General features: G+C 36.7%; 2 protein-coding genes across 2 annotated transcripts in view; both read right to left on the minus strand.

Annotated features, from left to right (window-relative positions):
* The window catches only part of LOC145664089 (uncharacterized), a 42915-nt gene extending 40244 nt beyond the window's left edge, over positions 1-2671 (minus strand). Inside the window, exon 1 of the mRNA XM_081730437.1 lies at positions 2501-2671. Coding sequence (XP_081586563.1) covers positions 2501-2564 — 64 coding nt within the window. The 5' untranslated portion in view covers positions 2565-2671. The remainder of the gene's footprint in view (positions 1-2500) is intronic.
* A 12077-nt stretch (positions 2672-14748) lies between these two features.
* LOC145664091 (uncharacterized) overlaps positions 14749-23328 on the minus strand; it is a 36716-nt gene continuing 28136 nt past the window's right edge. The window contains exons 6-7 of the mRNA XM_081730440.1: positions 21119-21288; positions 14749-14993 (exon numbers count right to left, since the gene is read on the minus strand). Of these exons, the coding sequence (XP_081586566.1) occupies positions 14880-14993; positions 21119-21288 (284 nt within the window). The 3' untranslated portion in view covers positions 14749-14879. The remainder of the gene's footprint in view (positions 14994-21118; positions 21289-23328) is intronic.

Below are 23328 nucleotides of genomic sequence, written 5' to 3' on the forward strand. Positions count from 1 at the left end.
GCAGTTATCTGGTATGAATTCAGTACCGCAAAGATCGGTTATGTCGCCAACTTTACTCTTCTATCGTTACCGGAAGCGATGGGATTCTAGCACTGCTCGATTCACCCGCGAGGACTCGATATGTGGTATCGATATCATGAACCGTTTCCGAGAGCTGTAAAACGAACTGCCGTGTGGTTGGAACACTGCATAAAATCATGCGTTCCTTCGAAAGCACAGAAACGACTGTATAGAGCCTGAAAAGAATATGGAAAAGCTGTGTTACAAAGGTAACAAATCAATGACAAGAAAGTACTTCAGAATCAATTCGTAACAATTAATGTCTTGATATGTGTCAGTCGAGAGTATAGGAAATATTAGCATGTGAGACAACGATGAATACAAAACACAGTGCATTCAGATTACCAGTAATATGCAGGTACAAAATATTTTAACATAATACGCCAATACCTACAACAGAGAAGCCTCATATAGTATGGCAAAGTAAGTACATTTCTCGCCCTAGCCGTACAGTTGATACGACTCGATCAAGCCCGTTAGTCACTGGATGCAGTGCATGCTGTGGTTTACTCCTGTACATATGTTCCTTCCGCAGTCTTCTTGTTGTTGTATATTTGTGCGTTTCTTTGTACGGACCCCATAATTTATCAACTTTAGAACCTCATATCTCCCTTATTTGGGAACAATGGTAACCCATATTTTGATTATTTTCTTTCACATTTTATGCCAATTGTTTTAATGTCATAAAATGGCATACGTTCTATTTGATCACTTATAAGTTTATGTTGGGATGACAACACTACTTGTGTGACATTATTACCTGTTCTTGGTCACGTGGCCCCTTCCCGTATGTATCAGGTTACATGCAAAACTTTTTTCATTTTCTGCCTTTTTCTGGGGGGAATAATTCGGCACAGCCTCACCCGGTTACTGCTTGGTATATATATATTATACGTAGCGGGTAAGCAACGCATTTCTGCACCGAGTGACTATCAGCACGATCATTAGCGATCTATAATTAGTCAGGGTACCAATTTTCATAAATATCTAACTGTCACGGTTCACACACATTCCTGATCAGTACCGCAAGAATAAGTTTCTTCTTCAACTCTCCTCATCTTTTTCAGCCGGAAGTGGTAGAAATCTACTACAATTTCCACTTCCGGTTTTAACTTTCCCATGGACTCCAAACGGCAATAAAAGAAAAGAAATACAATTTAACGTCTTACTATTATTCCTTGAGGCTAACGGAGACGGGTAATTAAGGCAAATGAATGATGATGGAAGAATTGGTGGAATGAAAACGCGGGAGGAAATAGAAGTACCCCAGGAAAACCCACAGACACGATGTTGCTCATCACGAACTTACTTGGGCAGTGAATGAACCAGAGGGCCCTCGCACCAGAGACAATAGAAGGAGACAGTTGTTATATATATATATGAAGGTAAATATGTATTGTTGTATGTTGGTATCGCAATTGGTTAAGCTATTGTGTTTCTTGGTTCCCCCACTTTGAAACAAGCCTGCGTGCACTCTACTGGGGTGCAAAGTCTTTTCTTGGCCGCCATTTATATGGAGCTTCCAGGTGGCACTATTGCCTGGCGAGATTACTAGAAAAAAGCGGGAAGTACGAAGTGCGAAGTACACGAAGTTGTTCGGGTTTTTGAACGCAAAAGGCGTTGAACTGATTGAAACTCATCGGCAGTTGACGAAGTGTATGACGAGTTGTTCACTTCCGCAAGTAGCGCAGGGAGTTCGCAGCTCGTCGTATTGAAATTCACGACGAAGAAAGAAAAGGGAAATCGTCAATTTTCGATAAGACAGTCACGAAAGTTGAGCAATCCAGTTTCCAAAGTTGAAAGAACATTTGCCTGGAATGGGCTTGATGACAAAGTGACAAATAAGGATCAACGCCTCCTCAAACACATGTAACCAGCTGCAGGCCCATATCCAGGGGAAGTCTAGGGCGGCCTTCCCCTCGAAATTTTTGCTGGCCCCCTAAAGTTTTCACGGTAGGCTTGCAAATGAACTATAATATGGTTGGATCGGGACCCCCCCTAACTTCAGCCGGGCCCCCCTACATTTTTGGGCTGGCTACGGGCCTGGCCAGATGGTATAACATGGACATATAAAAACTGTCACAGCAGCTACAAAAATGCATCGACCGAAATGGCGATTATGTAGGAAAACACAAATTATGGCTCACTTCTACAATGCACAGTACGGCTTATTACACTAAAAGGGAAATTCTGATCTGACAACAGTGTTATGTGGAAACCTTGACCTAGAAAGAAAACGTAACAGCGCACAAGCTATAATCTCAAGTCTTGTTTGACCCACTGCATGACATGGTTTACTGAAAACCTGAACGAGATATGGCCAAGTGCAATAAATAGTTGTACAAATTATATTTCTTGGTTAAGTATTTCAACATACAGACACCCAAACAATTCATTTACTCTTATTTAATGCTATTACTAATAATAAATCAAAACTTACCACAACTGGTTCCATCTGGAATCGCAAGAAATACTGCTACACTGACCAGAATTAAGGATAACATGGTACTGCGATGTGAACATCCGTTGTAATTGACCTCTCTCCCTACCGTCTAATGTACAGTCATGTGAGTTCACTTACGAGAATTTGTGTTTGTGTGTGTGTGCGTGTGTATCTGAATGGAGTGGGGATAGAAACAGCTTCCTACTGCGAATAACGTTACAAGACAATGTCAACTGAAAGACTATGTCATTAACTTTTATTATTTTCTTTCCAATTTGTATGAGAGACAGAATGAAAATTGATTTACTGATTACGACCCATTACTGCTACTTGACTGACAAAGAAGATTGTATCATATTAGCAAATAATATCTGTATACAGGGTGGACTGTTTATCTGAACACACACTTGCAACTTTAAACTAATGGTCAAAAAACTCTGAAATTTTATATAATTCAAATGTAAGTAGGGGACATTGTTTGACATTGTTTGTGACACTCTGTGGTACAACAAGGTTAACAATGTTGTCGACCCAACATAAAGTTTATTTTAATGATATTACTAGAGGTTATCACATATTTTAAACCTACATGTTAAAATAAAACGTAGATACCACACTCAACATACATTCCTCCTCCATGGCTAAGCGGTTAGCATACGCGTCCTTGGCGCGGGAGACGCGGGTTTGATACCCGGCGGGAGCTCATGTGGTTCCGATTCCAAGTTAATTAGTAGGTCCACGTCTCACATAGCCTCGCTGCTGAAAGCGACGCTAAACTGAAATTCAACTCAACTCAACATTCAATATTGCAAACTAAAGACTCTACAGTATCATAAACAACCAAATTTTGGTGACTCCAACAACAGTACTAAAAGCAAATGAGGCAGACGAGACAATGCACATCCATAGTGCGAGGGGTGATCAGAAAATAAGGTTACAAAGCCTGTAGAAAAAACGTGTAAATAGTATCTCATACAACCAACACAGTTAACAGATAGTAGATACATTAGGTTATTTTACGACAGAGTTTCCATATCGGTTAAGGCCCTTGTGTCATCGTGGGATGAGTTTGAAAATTCTCTAATGGTAAAAATCCTGTACTTTCGTGTTCAACCACGTTGTCACGAAGTATTTCACTTGTTCGTCACAAGCGAAGCTGAACGCTTCGGAACGACATTCCCAATTCTGTCATTAATCAGATGCTATTACGTCATCCATCTGTTATCCTAATTAGCTTCTACATGCAAGCTGTGTTTCAAATCTGTTGATGCTGTGCTGGGTCGGCCACTTCGCTCCTCGCCGGTGACGTTTTTCTCTACCAGCGCAAACATTGCAGTCTCTCCCAGTGTTGTCAGATTCAGTATAACAGACTTCCCGCTCAAAGCCCTGAAAATTTCCCGATGGGTTGCAAAATTTCCCGCCAAGAAAGAATATCAATCATTAATCATTATATTAATAACTTCAAATTAAAATCAAATAACTCTGAACAATCAATCAGAAGTACATCCTTTCCTGCGAGAAGAGATAGGGCCATCCTTCTACTTTTAACTGTATTTATTTGGTATAAATATACATATTTGTGTGTGTGTGAGTGTGTGTGCTACTTCCAAGTAAGTATTATTATATCCTTCCATCCTTCTCCTCACTTTACCCTAACATTCAATGAATGACTGGCCATAAATATAATAAGCGAAGGACCATAAACACTCCTTCCCTTCTATCTTCTTGCAGAAAATGGATATTAGCACTATTAACAATCAGTTCCATTTGGTTCAGTTTATAAACCTCCCTTGCTGTTCTTGTTCTTTTGACCTTCAAAGAAGCTTCCAATCCATGTATTATTCCATGTATATACAAAGAGATGAAAATAAGGAGTGAGAAAGAGACGACATGAAAAGAAAAAAATCGACAAAATTTCCCATTTTCAACCAGAATTTCCCACATTCCCATCAATTCTAAGAATTTCCCGTTTTTCGGGAAATTTCTCGCCAAATCTCTACCAGCTGTCGGTGAATTTCAGCTGCGGCTACATGTTCCGCCATTTGTGTTACCTTCAACTAGCGCCATAGGTGGCGGGTAGCTGAAACTCTGCACAGTTGCCAACTCTATGTATTAAAATTACTGCAACCTCCTCATTCCTCTATAACAGACGAAACTTCAGAAACATCGGCCTTGTAACATTAGTTTCTGATTTTCCTCAGTAGTTTCATGTCTAATACATAATATTGATCATGATATTAAGATCTCGAATGAATACAAACAAAATTACGAGGGCTTGAAAATTTGACTGTTTTCAAAAGTCTTTATTTCGAAAAACTGCTTAGATAAGTACTTTACCGAATTTGATAAATGAGTCTGAATACATGAGAGGATCACAGTGAAGTTTACAGTAATTTCATATCTCAAAGAGTTCTAGAGATATAGTAAGCACTTTTAGAGTTTGAATCACAGCTAAAATTATGTAATTTAGAGAATCTATCGTAATTTCACCTACCAAACTAAGAATTGTTGCAATGTTATAGAAACAAAGTGAATTAAAAAAAGGGTCTAGAAAGTTCCCACAACTAAGCAATATATCAGATTGTACTATTTTCTTTGTATCTTCGGAGTGGTTTAAGATACTAAATTGCTGTAAATGGCATTATGGTTTTTATGTTTATTGGAAATTATATATGTAACTCTTTTGTAGATTCGATGTAGATTTGAAATATGCAATAACATTACGTAGCGCTGTTTGAAGAAAAATACCACTCGATATCAAATTCTCAACACTGTTAACTTTGTGTTATCAGGGAGTATCACAGACAATATGCTTTGCCGATAGTTGTATGGTACAAAATTCCGCCGATTTTTGTCTGTTACTTTGAAAGTTACAAGCGCGTATCAAGATAAATAATCCACCATGTATAAAAGAAGTTATGAATAACTGGCTCATCAACACCCAGGTCAAACTGCTCAAGCAACAAATTTGATTTTTTTTCAGTAGATAGGGTTCATGAGTAAGAAAAGATTTTCGGAAATTTCACAACAAAAGGGAGGAAGAGGGCCGCCAATTATTACACTAATATATCCATATCTCGGAATCTCTGTAGGTTAGATACATGAAATTTTGGTATATGGGCTTCTTATAATAATAATAATAATAATAATAATAATAATAATAATAATAATAATAATAATAATAATAATAATAATAATAATAATAATAATACGTGTTTCAGCGTTTTTCCGACATTTGACCTAATTACAATTGTTATAAGAAATCCATATCTTGGAATCGCTGAAGGTTAGATACATAAAATTCGGAACTTCGACCTCTCATCTAAGATACATGTTTGAGCGTTTATTTTTTATTTGACCTAGAACGGGACAAACAAAGATAGGAAGAAAAAATAAAGATGGGAAATATAAATATTGCAATAAGAGTCCACAACTCGGAAACTGGAGGTTAGAGAATAAATTTGATATTTGGACTTATCATTTAAAATAATGAGACTCGTGTTTCCTTGATATTTGATTGCAATAGAAGAGAAGGGATCGGAATTACAATCTATCTATGCTATTATAAAAGAGTAGTAGTAATTCACTCATCTTTCAGGCTATATATCGATATAGATAGAAGCGTTTAATTTTTACTTGATACTAACTTTGTCACAAAAGCAATGGATAAAAGAATGATTTTAGGAAATACGTACGCTAACGGGATGAAGCGTCCGTTCAAAATTTTTGCCAAGAATGGTGTATCTGAGGCGCCTACTATCAAAAAAGCCGCCAATTCATTTTTTTTTTTGACAGAAATTGAGTTATATCTTGTTATATCTTTGATCTAAAGGAATTCCATGGAAACAGAATTTTGTTTAAAAGCTTAATACTTCGTACTAAAAAACTAGTTCAAATATGGGACTTTGAATGCGTGTCTGTGGAGCTTCACTGCACGTTTTGCGAGATTACTAGAAACTAAGAGAAATGGAGTGGCAGATCTTGATACTAGGCGCCTCATGTCATGAATTCCGGAAAACTGAGAGATGAAACGGAAAATAAAATCTTCATTAAAAAAGGGTCGCGGTGGTTCAGTGATAGAGCGTTCACCTCTGGTGCATGGGGACCTCGGGTCGATCTCAGCTCGTTCCAAGTGAACTTTATGGTGAACAAACACCGTGTGCGTGGGTTTTCTCAGGATTCTTCCGTTTCCTCCCTCCTTCTTTTTTCCACCATTTCATTCATTTTTCATCATCACCGTTTCCTTTAGTCTCACCGGCATAACTGTGGGACTTAAAATTTAAGGATTTCATTTCATTATTTTTCGTTAAAAACAAGGGAAAAGATGCATCAGAGATTTCTTTCATATTTACATATTCAGTTCGAAATTCACCGTAGCCCATACCATTCTTTATATTATCTTTCACAGAATTGAAAGTATTCTCAAACAATGTCAATTTCTATGAAAAATTGATATTCAGAAAATTAAATTTTCAACCTTTGTACTGAAAACAATCTCTATACAGTCTGGCCTCGAGAGGCTTTTGCTTAGCAAGTTCTCCTCAGCACTGAAGTTGCAAATTTCTTATTCCGGTTTCCAAGTTTCATTAGAACTTGTCATGGTTTTAGATCTCTATTCCTTTTCATGGCTAACAAAGTGGGGAATGTACGATAACTTGGCTCTATTTTTCAAATTTATTCTTTTAGTGGGATAATACAACTTTCTGAAAAACATCTGCACTTATTTACCACGTATCTAAAGCAGTAGTTAGACAGATGATAAGTATATTAAATAATGATAGTGATAAATATTGAATTCTTATTTTTCTCTGTTAAGTTCAAGATTTTCTCGTTTATAAGTAGTATCTTACAAGTTTTCAGTGTTTACCAGTGACAGCAACTCAGTGCAATTTTAACGTACCTGCTCCCACATTATTCTCTCTGAACTAGTACAATTAATAATTTTATAAGTTCTATGTTTACTTATACCAAATACTTACTTTTCCGTAGAATTTCAAATTCTTCTTTTAGAGGAAATATTGTATACATATTCACAAGTGATTTATATGTGACTTTAATACGTATTTAATTTTCTTCTTGGCTTTGAATCCCTCACTCTGGAGAGGAAATATCGAAATTTTTGAATTTTATTTTTACTGCGCTTGAAGCGTATGTCTTTCATTTCTGCTAAATCTAAAGTTTGCATGTTTGCAAGAAGTAGGTATCCTGTAGGTTTCGAATCGTTTTCGGAAGTGACGTAACAATATGTAATTTTTCATTTTTGACCCTAACTTTCCCCTATCGTGGAAGACATATCGAGTTTTTGGACTCTCTCCTTTACTTAAAACTCCTTTACTTAAATATCGCAAAATTTACATTTGTGCCAAATCTCAGGCTTACGTATCTACAGGAAATACTAGATTTTTAATCGTTATCTTAAGTGATGTGACAATATGTAAGTTTTATCTTTCTCCCTTAAAAGTATATTTGGCTGTGGATGGTCATATGCCTAAATTCGACCACTTATGTTTGTAGTATTTTGTGTACTAGTGTATTTTCCTTTGGCGCCGCTTTTTCTTTTCTCTTCTCTATCTATCTCGCTATTCTCTTCTTCAAGAACTATTTTTATTTTTCAACCTTCCCTCCAAGTTTTGAACTTGACAAATATCAACCATTTAACATGTATCATTTGAACTTGAGTTTCTGACTGAGATGTTGCGAGGCACAATTCGTTTAGGTATTTGTTGATGTCAAAAATCAAAGGACCGTTTTCCATCACAATTCGACCCACCGGAATAGCGAGCGATAGTTCGGTATACGATTCAATTTTTGCTTTCGTTTCCCTTATCGTTATCCATTTCAAATTCTCCGTGCTACTATTAGTATTTCTACTTTTGCTTCCACTAATAACCACAGAGGTGAATGTTGTATAGATATTTGGGCCCATAAGTATTACTAACATTTTTAGCCATTTATATATATAATTTCAGTGTTTACATTAAATGCCTTGTACATTAAATGTCCACTTTTTTTAAAAAAATGTTTGAGAACATAAAGTGTCATTATTATGCGCAGTTAATCAGTTGTATTGTCGGATTTTTCTTATGTGAAGTGTTGCAACCTTGGAATTTTATTGATCGGGGTCGTTGATTTGAAAGGTTAAATGATAATTGAGTATATGTGTGTTGAGATATAAATACGTGTTGAATATAAATGTGATATTCAAGTAAAATGTATAACGCTGAATTGAGTAGATAAATATGTGTAAAGGGTCTTGGTACCTGCCCCGAATGGTTGTTTGTTGCCTTAGTTTCGAAATATTCGACGAATATAAAATGTGAATTTAAAGTATACCGCCGCATGTTAGATATTCTCTTTAATCTTTATAATATGATCAATTAACATATCTAAATATCAACATTGTCTGTTATTATACTAACTGCATATAGCATGATATTAAAGCAGGTCATCGTAACCCTAATTTATCATTAAATTTACCCTCAAGTCCATAAACCTGAAGTCCTCCTGTGCAATTACATTTCAATTTCATCCATCATATACGAATCCTCAAACCTGAACAGTTTTCCACTTCAGCAATTGTCGTCTTGATATAAAAGCAAAACCTCTTTGAACCTAGAAAATTCTCCTTTTTCTATACATTGTGCGAATATAACTATAAATGTGTGCACCTAATATGATTCAAGGTGATAGTGATTTAAAGCTAATAAATGAACGAGATAATAAATGGAATGCCAAGATGAGTGACGTAGTCGCCGTGAAATTAGTGACAAAACTTTGTTCACTTAATTCCAGAAATTGGAAAAATGTATAAACAATTACGTCTACAGCCTGAATATGTGTTGTTCACGATATATAAATATGATCTCATGTGTGTACATCTAAATAAAGTGAATTTAAGTACATGAACACCAAAAGGGTACCTTACGAACGTGCGATATAAAAGGTCGTCTGAAAGTACGAGAAGAGACTCGTTTTTTATCATCTTTTAAGTTTAGTTTTTTCCTTTCATATGAGATATGGACTCATTTATCCACCATCTTAAGTTTTTTTTCTTTTATATGAAATATTATAAAATGTAACTAGATTTATTCAAATGTACATTTTATTTTATCAAAATTTATTTTTTTATTTGTATTTCTCTTATTTTTCTGTCAAGATCAAGTTCATATTGATGTAATTCAAGATGCTATGTGGAATTATACTTTTATGTTTGTTTTCAATTGCATGTCATAAACATTTGCTTTGTATTTAAATTCTTAATGGATGTAATAAATGTCGACCAACTGTAGTTAAATGATAGTTTCTTTTCAACTGATTTATTTACAGTATATCAATACATTGTCCTGTATGTATGTGGGTGTGTGTGAATAAATGACAAATTTAGTTTTAAGTGGTAGGCTTTAATATTGATTTACGCCGATAGTGTTTATAATATATATGTAATACTATATGTGTATTGGTGCATGACCGAGGTCATGAAAGATAACTAAATCTAAGTTATTCTAAATCGGCTCTGAAAGGAAAGCCTAAACAACAGGATAAGCTTGAATAACGACAATGTGTTCAAAAAATTCCGAAAACTTCTATTTGTGAAATATATGTAAATCACTTTGATTCTTTTCTTTCCTTGGCTAATTCAGACGTGTGTTCGATCTCCACTATGGAAATTCAGATACTGGATAAAGATTATTTAAGATTTGGAAATAACAGGCAAACTATTAAATTAAAACTTCTCGTCACTTGGGCTGGGTCAGAGCAACTCCCACATGTGCAGTTGTCTGGATCCAGGTCAGGGTAGTATGAGGAGCATGTGTCTTCAGAATCAATTCAGAATTGATTCTCAAATACAAAATTCGGATATGAATCACCTTTTCAATAACTTTTCAAGTTTCTTTTCCATATTCCCGTTATTATTCAGTAATCCTTCATCTCTAGTTCCTTCTTCCTTTCTTCTTTTCTCCTACCTTCTTCTTCTTTCTCACTTTTGCTTTCCTATTTCTAATAAACCTGAAGATGAGTCGTGACTGGGAGTTGTCGCTATAGACACGGCCATTAGATTATTTTGATGCTTCTCTTCCGAAGTCCGATATTAATTAACCAATCACGAAAATATATACAAAGCAAAAATTCCAAAATTCATTCATTTTTGTTTCATATTTACTATATTACCTGATTGAAGATTTAATATACAGCGACTCCCTTATTCCCCTTCACGACTTACGTTTGTTTTTCTCTTCAAATTTTGTGCACTGGAGAGGAAAATGTTTAACTTCTTTTTCGAATTTTATTTTTAACGTCAATCCTATGTTTCTCCCAAATTTCACGTGTCCATGTGATTTTACTTTGTTTCTTGAATTCTCGAATCCTTTCATGATCAAAGACGAATTTTCTCTCAGCCTTCTATACGAGAATTGGCTCGGATGAGTCACATACTATATCAGAAAACAACAGAATGTTTTCAAATATTCTTGCTTTACATTGCTAATTTTTATATGTTTTTCATAAATTAATCCTGCGTTCTGGCCAATGAACTTAGGTGTGTTTTGAGGACACTCGAATTAGCAAATCGATTGAAGTAAATGGTTAATCATTGTAGTCTGTTTGTAGTTATGATAATTTACCTAATTTGATCGCTTTCTTTATCATTTTAGACTACAAATATAAATAATGTATCAAACTTAGTAATTAAAATTACTGTAGTTTCATTTATTGTAACTTTTTTGTTTATCTATTACGAAATTTTCATATGCATATTATCGTTCAATTTCAACTCCTGACAGTGGTAAAAGTGCAAGAAAAATGATCCAGATCTAAAGGTAATTTGTAAGGATCTGGAGTCATTTTTTCAGACTTAGCCTCTAGAAGGAATCTAGGTTTTTGTGACCAGAAGTGTACCAGTTATACCCAACATTACCAATGAAAATAATATTTATATTAAAATCAAATGTTTAAAGATTTATTTGTCATATATTTCCTAAGAACTGTCTTATTCTTCTACCTGCTAGACATCTTTTAAAAATACACTAAACTGACGGGAAACTGGAATTTCCACATCTATGGATGACACTAGTTAACAAAGGTTTTGTTACATAAAAGGAAATACCTATTCTTAAAGGAACTTTTTGCGCTGAATTCGAATATGCACTCGGTTTTTCTCCATCACGTACGATTTTCCCGTAACAGAGGGATTTTCGGGAAAATCCCTCAAAAATTTCCCTTTTCGTTTATTTTACACTCCAAGATCTTGTCCCCTTGCATATACTAACATAGAAATTATACCTAAGTATACTTTGATTCATATTTAACAAACCCTCCAAGTTTCGTAATAATCGCTTTATTCTTTCTAGAGAAATAAATATGTTTGTATGTATACTGTGTGTACTGTTTATTGCACCTTATAGTAATGCTTTCAGATCTCTTAAGTTGAGGTAAAACGTTTTGCTTTATTACCACAAACACATATATAAAATATAATACAATATAATTTACAAGTGTGACAATTTACAATAAACAATAATACAAATGTACCAAAAGGTCATGAAAAGACAATCAAAACTATCACAATATATGAAACTTCCATTGGGTTACAAAAACGTACACTACTTGCTTCTTTTGTAAGAAATGTTGCATTCTCTAACAAGACCCCAACAATAGTCCCCCATCATTGAAGGATCCCATCGTCCCTGGTACCTTTTCTCCATTGCCATTATATCTTGGTGGAATCTTTCCCCCTGTTCATCGCTGAGAGCACCTAGGTTAGCAGGAAAGAAGCTGAGGTGGGAGTGCAAAAAGTGGATTTTTAAAGACATCCTACAACCCAACTCTTTGTATTTCTGTATCATGTCCTGTACGATTTCTGTGTAACTCTCAGCTTTGTTATTGCCCAGAAAGTTGCGCACAACACACTTAAATGCTGTCCAAGCAGCTAGCTCAGCACTGTTTAACTTGCTGTCAAAGCTATCATCAAGCATTAATTTCCTAATTTGGGGACCAATAAACACTCCCGCTGAAATCTTAGCATCACTCAGGTTAGGGAACTTATCTCGCAAATACTTGAAACCTTCACCAGATGTGTCCATGGCTTTGACAAAGTTTTTCATAAGTCCTAACTTGATATGAAGTGGCGGTAGTAATATCTTATTAGGATCTACCAAAGGAGCGTATTTGACGTTGCATTCTCCAGGTACGTAATTCACTCTAGGTTCCCATTCCTTCACTTCATAATGTTTGTCATCAGCTCGGCTATCCCATAAACATAAAAAACATTGGTACTTCGTGTAACCGCACTGCAGTCCTAATAAAATACCAACTACCTTGAGATCACAACATATTTGCCAACAATGGTCCTTGTAATTTATAAGATTTAGCAAAGTTGACGTGGTGTCATAGGATTCCTTAATCTTCACTGAGTGCGCAAGTGGTATAGAAGGTTTTTTTTATTTCCATTATGTAAAAGGACAGATTTAAGGCTGACCTTTGACGCGTCGATAAATAACCTCCATTCTTCTGGAACGTAAGGAATTCCTAGCTCCGCCATCAACCCATTTATATCCGTACATACGCACACATTATCTTGCATTGAGAAATAGCTTGAAAATTGAACATGCCTTTTCCTGTACACTGATATGTTCGTTTCTGCATCCAATAAGTTCCACTGCTGGAGCCTTGATCCCAGAAGTTCCGCCTCTTGTTTTGTCAGGTGCAAATCACGGACTAGGTCATTAAGTTCACATTGCCGGATAAAATGTGGCTCGCGAACACAGTCAGGGATGAACGTTGGATCCTTGGATGTACATGTTGATGTCGATGGTTCATCAAGGTCATGATCATCATCAGAGTCTTTTGGCCATATCTCTTCCCAGTTGGTAGGGGGCTCGGGAAGTGGAAGTTCATCCCCGTGCGGAATAGGTCTAATTGCGGATTTAACGTTGGGATAACTTATTGTGTATTTGCTTTTTTTAGAATGTCCCTTAACTACTGTGAGACAAAAATAACAATCATCCAGATGGTTGGTGGGTTCTCTCCACACCATTGGTACAGCAAATTTCATGAACCTCCGTTTCCCTTTGGCCCATGCAAGTAAAGTGACGTAGCACGACGCACAAATTATGTTGGGTGCCCAAGTTTTGTCCTGATCTCCCACACGACATCCGAAATATTTATAATATTCTAGTTTCACCGATGGCGTAATGGATCTACACTGTCCTTTAACTACAAACTGGCCATACACATAACAAAAACTATTTGGTGAGTTAACACACGAACGCCGTCCTCTTGACGCCATTGTACTGATCACAAACTAAACTTCTGGTCTTAGTTGGGTATAATGCCGTTAAGATCAAACATGAAAGCACTCTTAGCAGCAAAGACAACTTTGAAAGTGAAGTAGTGTTAAACCACACGTCAATATAAAAATGTATAAAACTCCCTCACCAGGTGTCAAGAACACAAGAAAGAAAGAAATGCGCGGGGGGAGGGGGAAACGATACCGTAGTGGAAAATTCAGACTGCATTAGTTCATTGTTGTCAACAATGAGTCTGTATTCCATTCTTTCTTTCTTTTGCATTCTGTTACATTTGATAACAAATATTGATAACCATTTCATGAACAAAACTAAAAAACTTGGAGAATTGTATATATATGTATTAAGATATACATATACTGTACGTTTAAAAAAATATACGTTGGAAGTATTTACAGAGAGCAATACAAGTGTGTTGTTGACTATTGTAAATATTCATTTTTATGTCTGTGTTTGTAGTAATAAAGCAAATCGTTTTTACCCCAACTCAGGAGATCTGAAAGCATTACTATCAGGTGCAATAAACAGTGCACACAGTATACATACAAATATATTTATTTCTCTAGAAAGAACAAAGCGATTTTTACGAAACTTTTAGGGTTTATTAAATATAAATCAAGGTATACTTAGGTATAATTTCTATGTTACTATATGTAAGGGGACAGGAGCTAGGGGAATAAAATATCTGAAAAAGGGAAATTTTTGAGGGAATTTCCCGAAAATCCCTCTGTTACGGGAAAACTGTACGTGATGGAGAGAAACCGAGTGCATATTCGAATTCAGTGCAAAAAGTTCCTTTAAGATCAGGTGATTTTTCTCATGTAACAAACAAAAAGTTTAAATTTGTTAACTAGTGTGATCAATAACGAAAGCACTGACATGTCTTTTAAGTATTTGACAGACATATTAACATAAAGAAGGGCACAAAACGTGTATCTGAAATTCTGTTGCTTATTTATTTATTTATTTAGAAGATATACAACACCATAACTGTATATGTTGAGAATTACATTTTTTTGGCAGTTGCAGGTAAGAAACTTTTTCACGTTTTATGAAACGTAACATTGAATTCACTATGAAGGACATTTGATGGTCCATGGATCATCTTGGAAATAGACATGGACTGATATGAGACCAACTTCTTTGTAAAACTTCGGCATGCAATCTGGGTACTCATATAATGTTGCCTGAAAAAAGAAGTGATGGCTATAGTTAAAAAATTGTAATGGAGTATTGTGTTATTCTTCGAGAGTTCAGCGTTTATATTTTTATTAGGCATCTGTTTGTTATGTTGGAGGACCACTGCTAGTTTATAAACAGAACTGTATTTCCTATGAGGTTCATCCACGGATACGCGAGTTGAATAATGATCGTATTCGCATTCAATAATAATATAATTTATTACATACGTTGAGTAACAGATATAAACCAATTAATCAAATATATGAATATTAATTGTAGAATAATATAGTTCACTAATTTTTTTCTGTTTCTTGCTATATATTTTATTTTATTACGTACTTATTACATTATATAATTCCTGCTATTCAAACATTATTTGGGAGTAAGATGCAATGTAGGAATTGGAAGTTTTCTAGTTAACTTGTTCTGATTGTACCATATCATGTTGCTGTGATCTGCGACATATGCCTTATTATATCTTTACATAACATTAGTCTGAATAACTACGACAGACACGGCACCAAAATCCATTTAGGCCTAAATTCAACTTAAGCTATTACTGAAAATTTTGACTTTGTTAAACTTCAGGTTACTTCATATTCTCCAACAATATCAGTGTAGAGTTGATATAAGAATCCAAAGTTCTAAAATAATAATATTTTTTATTTGGAATATAATATTCAGGCAGAAATTGCGTGAGTTTAGTGAGAGGAGAGTGGTTACAGAACGAAGATTTCTTCCAGTGCCTTTCCCGGTGGAAGCGTTCCTAGCATCGCTGCTACGTTCCCTCTTTGCACAGCCATACTTAATCTCTGTATAAGAAAGGCTGAAGCTCGAGTGTCGCCTGTTTTGAGAGTTATTCGGCGCCCAATTTCTTTAATAAAATTTAGTCCTTCATGACCCCAGGACCCACAAGTTTCGATGGTGATGGTGATGAAGTGGTATTTGTCCAGGAGGTTGTTATATTTTCGTCTCTTTTCAGATTCTCTACGAGTTGCCGTCATCCCAGCTTTTGTGGAAGAAGTAGGAATATTAGAGGGGGCTAGAGTATCGGCACAAGTGAAATCCCATATTAAAGCCTTCCCTCGTTTCCATGGCACCAAAAACATTCCATCAGGTCTCTTGCCGTCAGAACGACTACACCCCATTGGCTCTCACAGAAGGCGTTCCAGAAGAGATGAGGGCTCTCATGATGAGGTCATTGACATCTGAGTGGCAAGAGTATCTACCAGCACTGTGGAGACATGAGAGGCCATGTATACCTTTCTTATCCACTAAACTTCCGCAAGCAAGGCACCGGTGTTGTTCGTAGACATCTGCTCCCAAACGTAACACACAAGGGATAACTTTCGTCTGGAAGATGCAGCCCTAGGGATGGAAATGGAATAGCCTGTACCCAGGCACCTACTTCAGGGGATGAAGTAGCTAGAAGACGTGCCTTATCCTCAGGATTGGTGGAGGATTGAAGAAGAGAAGAATATCTGGAGTTTATAAGAGGAGCGTCCCATGAAGATTGTAAACTTCTCTTATCAAAATCAGGTAGAGCAAGTCCGCCGCACGATCTCCACTGGGAGATACAATCATTAATCTCAGCTTCAGAATCTTGATGAATATCCTGGCGAAGAAGAGAAGTGATCAATGGCATAGAGCTATGAATGGAAGAAAGGAAAGATGGAGTGGCCAAATCAAGGGATAGGCGAATACTTAGACCTCCGTGATCCACTGGGAGAGATGCCTGTAGCCATGACCTATCCGTAAGAGAGCAGTTGAGAAGAGATTCTTGGCCAAGTTGGATGGAATTATCGTATTGATTAAGAAGATCTGTCTCGCGCCAGGATGGAGAACTACGAAGGAAATATAACAGTCTAGGTATTGCTAATGAGGCCCGTAAGAGATAGACAGCTGAGTGTGCAGAAATCTTAGATAGGCGAGTGAAAAAGAAATCTAATTTGGATATTTTGTCTAGTAATACTATACGTCGAGTGTCAGTGTTTAGTGCTGTACCTAAAAGGGAGGCTCTGTCTGGTGATATAAGTTGAATTCCAGGTGCGACTTCGTTGAGAAGGGTGTACAGGGTGTTAGCCTGTTCGTTTGAGAATCCCAAGAAACCAACTTCACACTTGCTGAAATTGAGATTTAATCCAATCTCGCGAGATTGATTATGAATCTTTGTCAAAGCTTCCAGGACATCTTCCTTGTCTCCAGCTATAGTTCCATCGTCGAGATACCAAATGTTTAACTCAGTATTGATGTTGCTGACAATAGATTGAAGTGTCAACGCAAATAAAGCAGGTCCTAGAGGGTCGCCTTGTTGAACACCTCGCTGGGAGAGGATGATGTTTTCACCAAAGAATAGGTGACTAGGCTGTGAATAGCACTGATGTATGAAAGCGTATATATAAGGGAAGTGCGTTTTTACAGCTGTAAGCATTGAGTCTCTGTTGATTTCGTTGAATGCATTCCGGAAATCAAGTTTCAAGAAATTTTTTTCTTGGTTGTGGGGATGAGAATAATATAGTCGGGCTACATGGGCTGCAACCTCTGAGCCATGTGGAATGCACACTCCCAACTGGTGTGGTGATAAAAAGTTAGATAACGGTTCCCTAATTCTTTGACATATTATTTTAGCTGATAACCGTCTCCAAACGTTACCGACAGCGATGGGGTGTATATCACCACATTTCTTCCTCAATGCTATAAGCGACCCTCCGAAAAATATTGGCCTGATTTCTTTAGGTACGTTTCCAGTGAGGATTATTTGAAGAAAATCACTGATAGTGTTCAACAGACGGTCTCTAGAGTCAATGTTCTGGTATAGCAGAAGATCCTTGAGGATGGAAGGCCGTAAACTGTCTATACCTCCTGCGGAGCCGGAAGGAAAGGATCGAAGAGCTCTCTGGACTTCCTTGACAGAAACACTAGGGACGGCTGGAGCGTTTTCGATGAGTGCAGGAGGTGTAAAGGTGTGACTGTGTGTAGGATGTTTGTTGCGTAAAGCTTCTAGCACTGTAGCATTCGGAAGCGCCAAAGTGTCATCAGATATGAGGAGTCTGACTGCTCCATGGACATCGCCGTCGGAAAGTTTGTTCTCTATACTCTTCGTGTTGAAGGTGATTGCATCTGTTGATTGGCGAGGTTTGGAGGGTCGTTGGTGGCGATAAAGAAGGGCATCGCAGCGAGAATTAGTCCAACTAGTGATTCTTTGTTTCACCCATGTAGTGATATTAGACACTTTGTTAGTTCTTGTTGGTGAACAAAGAGTTACTTATGGGAAGAAGAAGAGCTCCTTCCACGATTACAGGCTATTAGAAGATACAATATTCTGTAGAACTTGACAGAGGGAGTCAGCCATCGCCGGTCTAGCTCCTCGAGGTACTCTACGTAGAATAGGAGTAATGGATTTGAGTTTTCCGAGGAGCGTGTTGCAGTCTTCGATCGACATCTCGTTGGGACTATCATTGCAGTTGCGCAAGATAGAACTATGTGAAGAAGGTGAGGAAATGGAAGTGAGAGTGGACGATGTAGGTTTAGCTTTAGTACTAGTACGATGGCACTTACTGTTGTGGATTGCTAGACCTCTTGCATTAAGTAACTGTTTGTTGCAATGGGAACACACTGAATCATGATAAATAGATGCACCGGCAGTATTTAAAATGTTAATGCTCGGATCATCACTATCGTTCAGCAACACAGAGTCATCCACGTTTGTGGACATTGCACTACTATCGTGTCCGGTCGACATATTTAGCAAATGGTTGGTAAGGTAAACAAACATTCATGTTTGAAATTGTTCAACAATTCATAAATAAATTTTAAATTTAAAAATTGATATCCAACTAATTCACTATCATTGTTGGAAGTAACGTGTTTGAACCGATGTTACGAGTAGAAAAAACATCAAATAAGAGTTAAATCAGTTTCCGAAAAATTATTAGAGACGCGGATTTCACTATCGCAATCCTGAGATGTTCACGCACATTTTAACACCATACTCGTGCAATTAAACAATGTTTTTCCCGCACTAAACTATGAACCTTTACGGACAAACTCAAATTTTGAACTGGTAGGTTCAACAATTAACAACAATGTTCACTAAATGTAATCTATAACTTGAATCTATTGTTCACTTGCTCGTTTGTTTGTTTCTTTGCTTATAACACTAAAAGAATGTATCTAATACCCACATAATGTATTCGAACTCTCTGTATTTAATTCCGTCCAAGCATACACCTTGATTGCGCTTGTTAAACAGTTGTATTGTGATGTACTCAGTGCTAAATTAGGTTGTTTATGTCAATATTGAAATATTAATTTTACCCACTACACATAGCCACTCGCGCACTGTAATCTACTCTGTTTACTTCTGTTCCTTCGGTGAGGACACACTCCCCTTCTCCCTTTTCTAACGGTTGTGTTTGGGAGTGGTAGTTGGAAACTACGACTGTTTACAAAAATAATATTCCACTGCCATCTTTGGGCAAAGAGAACACACTATTTTTGAAGGGAAATAACAAAATACTAACACCATCATTTTTCACCTTATCTTTTCTTCTCATGTGGACATTTGAAGGATTCCAACGAATAACGCTGTATAGCACATTTTGGAATTGACTAAGTTACTAGTGAAGTCATGGTGCACAGAATATGGCTGACATACACTAGAAGACACATTTCTCCATTGTACAGGACAAGGCACTAGTGTGCTGGCAAACTCTGAGCAGAACATTGCTGTATACGCATGCATAGTACAGTTTCCCCCTATTCTTTTTTACCGAATTTACTAAAATGTGCTATACAGCATTATTCGGTGGAATGCTTCATTTGTCACTCATGCACGTAAAATGAGAGTTGTGAGAAACAAGTAGCTGTGTCATATGCACGCCATATAAAGAAGTTTGCCTTGCATAATGTAATATATTGATAATTAAATTGAAAGCGAATGTAGCAGTAGATTACCACCATTTTCGATTTTAGTAGACAACTTAGATATGAATACATTCTTGGGGCACTTTATTGATTGCAGAAAACCGATTCTTGCTATCTATAACCGTTTTTACACTATAGCGATCAATGTTAAAATCAAAAATAGTTGGTTTCTGCTACTTCCTGTTTGAATAGAGAGTTAAGGGAGAAGACGGTACCTATTCCTAGAGCGCTGAATCAATTCCAAGAAAAGACGCTTATTGCTATCTCAAGAATAACTAAAACTTTTCTAACCGACTTATTTATTAAAACTAAAATGCAATGTTACGGTTTCGACAACTTAACGTTATCTTCATCAAATACTAACTGAAAGAAATATCTTCATAACATTGAAATATATACTCGAAAGAGAAAGGTCTAATACTTCGTGTCTGTTTGGGAAGCCACCTGTATCTTTCTTTTTCGGGCCTACGCCTGTTCAATCGGCTACCTGCCTGAACTTAATTACCCTTCCACGTGTGTTTATCCCACTTGTCAACTCACCTGTTGTTTATACTGTAAGTGCCCATCTGCCTCGATAATACCCTAAACACTTCCCTTTGTCCCCACTTGATACATATTAGATATAACGAACTGGGATCAACGGCGCCGACTTCCCAAACTGTATGTGTGTGTATATCAATGGCGGGACGTGTTAACCTATATGTTTTCAGGGAAGTCTGGATATTTGATTTATTTTTAGTTAAAATCTTTTATGAACACTTTCATGAAGGAATGTGCTGTGATAAAGTCAAATATGCCGGTATTGAGTTCTACCATTCATGCTAGAATATTACCTCCATTAAGGAATTCTGTTTCTAACTTTTGACCCTTTATTTCCTAATGAAAATTGATTGTAGTCTTTCAAGTAGTTCTTGAGATATTTTGCCTTCTTTACAGTGGGACACACACACACACAAAGACAAGAACATCTTAGAAGATTTCCAATAAGTCTGAATATATTGCTTACAACATTCCATATTTATCAAAGTGACAATTTCAGTTCCTCCTCCATTAAGTTTTTGGAAGTGTTACTGGATTTTATGCGTTCTTTTAACAGTGTACAATAAATAAATCTACTTAACAAAAATATGAGGAAAGCCTCTGTACAAGTCTTTCAGCTAGACCTGAAGTTTTCAGCCATATATTTTGTTTCACTTTTACTTGCCTCTATTGCCTCTATTGGGATATCTTCATACCATCTTCTTCCTCTGGCAGTAACTCTTCCAAAAGTCTGCAGACCAAATCCAGTTAAAATCTCGTTTTGATGCAGAATAAAGATGGGATGCAATGTTTTACAGTCCAATTCTTTTGACATGTTGTAATAATAATGCCAGCCTGTAATGAGTACAAGTCATAAATAATATCAAACTGAAGAACTCTCTTGTATTATGAATGAAAGAAAGAACTTGAATTTCAAGCATTTATACAAGATCCGTTCAATAAATAGTAGGAAAAGTATAATAAACACATTAACCTTCGATACTTTTGTTTGGTGGTGTCCCAGAACAGTTAGATCTGACACACCTGCTTAGCGAACGGTATGCTGAGAATCAGTGGAACAAGATGGCGGCATTCTTGGAGGTGAGTACCAACTTGAAGAAGCGGAGTCAGTCCTGGATCTATAAACCGCAAGACCCCGCATTGCGGGGAAGACCAGGATCCTAAAGGGTCCCCTGGACCTTGCCTGTAAATACTAATTTTTAAAATACTTCAAAAAGAATGATATTCTCACAATAGTTTAATTACTTGAACCAAGTAATGAGCTACGAGGACTGACTACGACGCACGAGATGTCTCTTACTTCAAAGGACACATTAAGTATCTCAGCCACGATATTTAAAATCAAATCATCCATTGCCTGTCTTCAAACTTAGAAGCTAACTTGTTGAAAGAAATAAAAGAATGCCATTTTTCTCATTAATCATTAATACGACTCAAGATTTATCAAAGAAAGATCACATGAATTTCATTATTCGTTATGTAAATTTTACAGAAGTAAACGATAGCTTACAAAACGGAGTTTCTAGATAAGTCGAAATTGAAGAAGTGTTTTTTTTTTTAAAGGATTTTTACATATAAGAAATCCAACTGCATCCGGACTTGCAACTCTAGTGTTAAGTCATTTGGAGAAATTGGGATTGTCTGTGAAGAAATGCAGAGGGCAGGGATATGATGGCGGTGTTGTGATGAGTGGTGCTTGCTCAAGTGTTCAGAAGAGATTTCGAAAAATTGAGAAACGAGCTATATACGCGGAGTAGGGACTTTCGCAAACTCTCGCACGAAACTGTGAACTGTGAGAACTATTGTGATGTGTTGCTAACTAAACTGAAACCTGCAATCAGATACGAAACTGGAATAATGAAAAACTGCAAAAATATGCCATCCTGCATCAAGATAACGCTCGGCCACATTCTGCCAAACGGAGGTCAAAACAATAAAGGAGTTGGGATTCGACTTGCTGGAACACCCACACTACAGTTCACACTTGGCTCCAAGCGATTTGCAAATGTTTGGACCATTGAAAGAAGCGCTCAAGGGCTGATGATTTGCAATCGATGCAGAAGTCATTTATGCGGTGCAAGATTGGTTACAGGTGCAACCGAAAAACTTTATTTTTTTCCGACTTAATCAGAGAAACGTGAAATGCCGGTAAGAGTGCGTTGAAGTGCAGGAAGATTAGCAAAATAATGTATATTTCAGTTTTCTGTCATTAGAATAAATGTACCTTTTCTCAAAAGTCCCTTTAATTTTTGACTTCTCGTATATTCATTGCGCGGTACATATTCTAAACCTTGTTATTAATGATGCCGTCAAAGGTGTAAAAGAAGTTGCCAGTTACTTCAAAATGCTCCAGGATTTGAATATATTTTCTGGTCAAAGTATAAATAGGTGCGATATTCTGTCATCATTGACAGGAGAATCAGATGTCACTTTGGAAAAACTCAATCAAATCAGATGGGCCTCACGGTATCAGTCCATTGTAGCTATCAAGTTGAGGTATGCTGGTGTAATAAAAACTCTCCGAAAACTTTCACTGACAAGTAGGAAGGCTAACGAGGTACCAGAAGCAGAATGAGTGGCAAAAGTAATTGTTTCTTCCATTTTGTGTTTCTGACTGTGGTGCTGTCAAAAATGTTTTCCCAACTGAATGTCGCATCACAACTTATCAAAACTAAACAAATAGACCTTGAGAAAGCTTTACGCACTCTTGAAGAGAGCCGAAAGAATTTAAGAAAGTGAGAGAAGAGTTGAGTTGGTTTTGAGGAATCGAACCAGGGTCTCCCTAAAAAGCGAAGAATACCATCAGATAAAATAAGAGACTACGCTGTTGCTGCGAAGTGAAAAGTCAACCCTGTGTTCGTAGAAAAAAGGCAA

This window comes from Thermobia domestica, chromosome 11, assembly GCF_964235325.1.
Source record: "Thermobia domestica chromosome 11, izTheDome1.hap1.1, whole genome shotgun sequence".
Taxonomy (NCBI): domain Eukaryota; kingdom Metazoa; phylum Arthropoda; class Insecta; order Zygentoma; family Lepismatidae; genus Thermobia; species Thermobia domestica.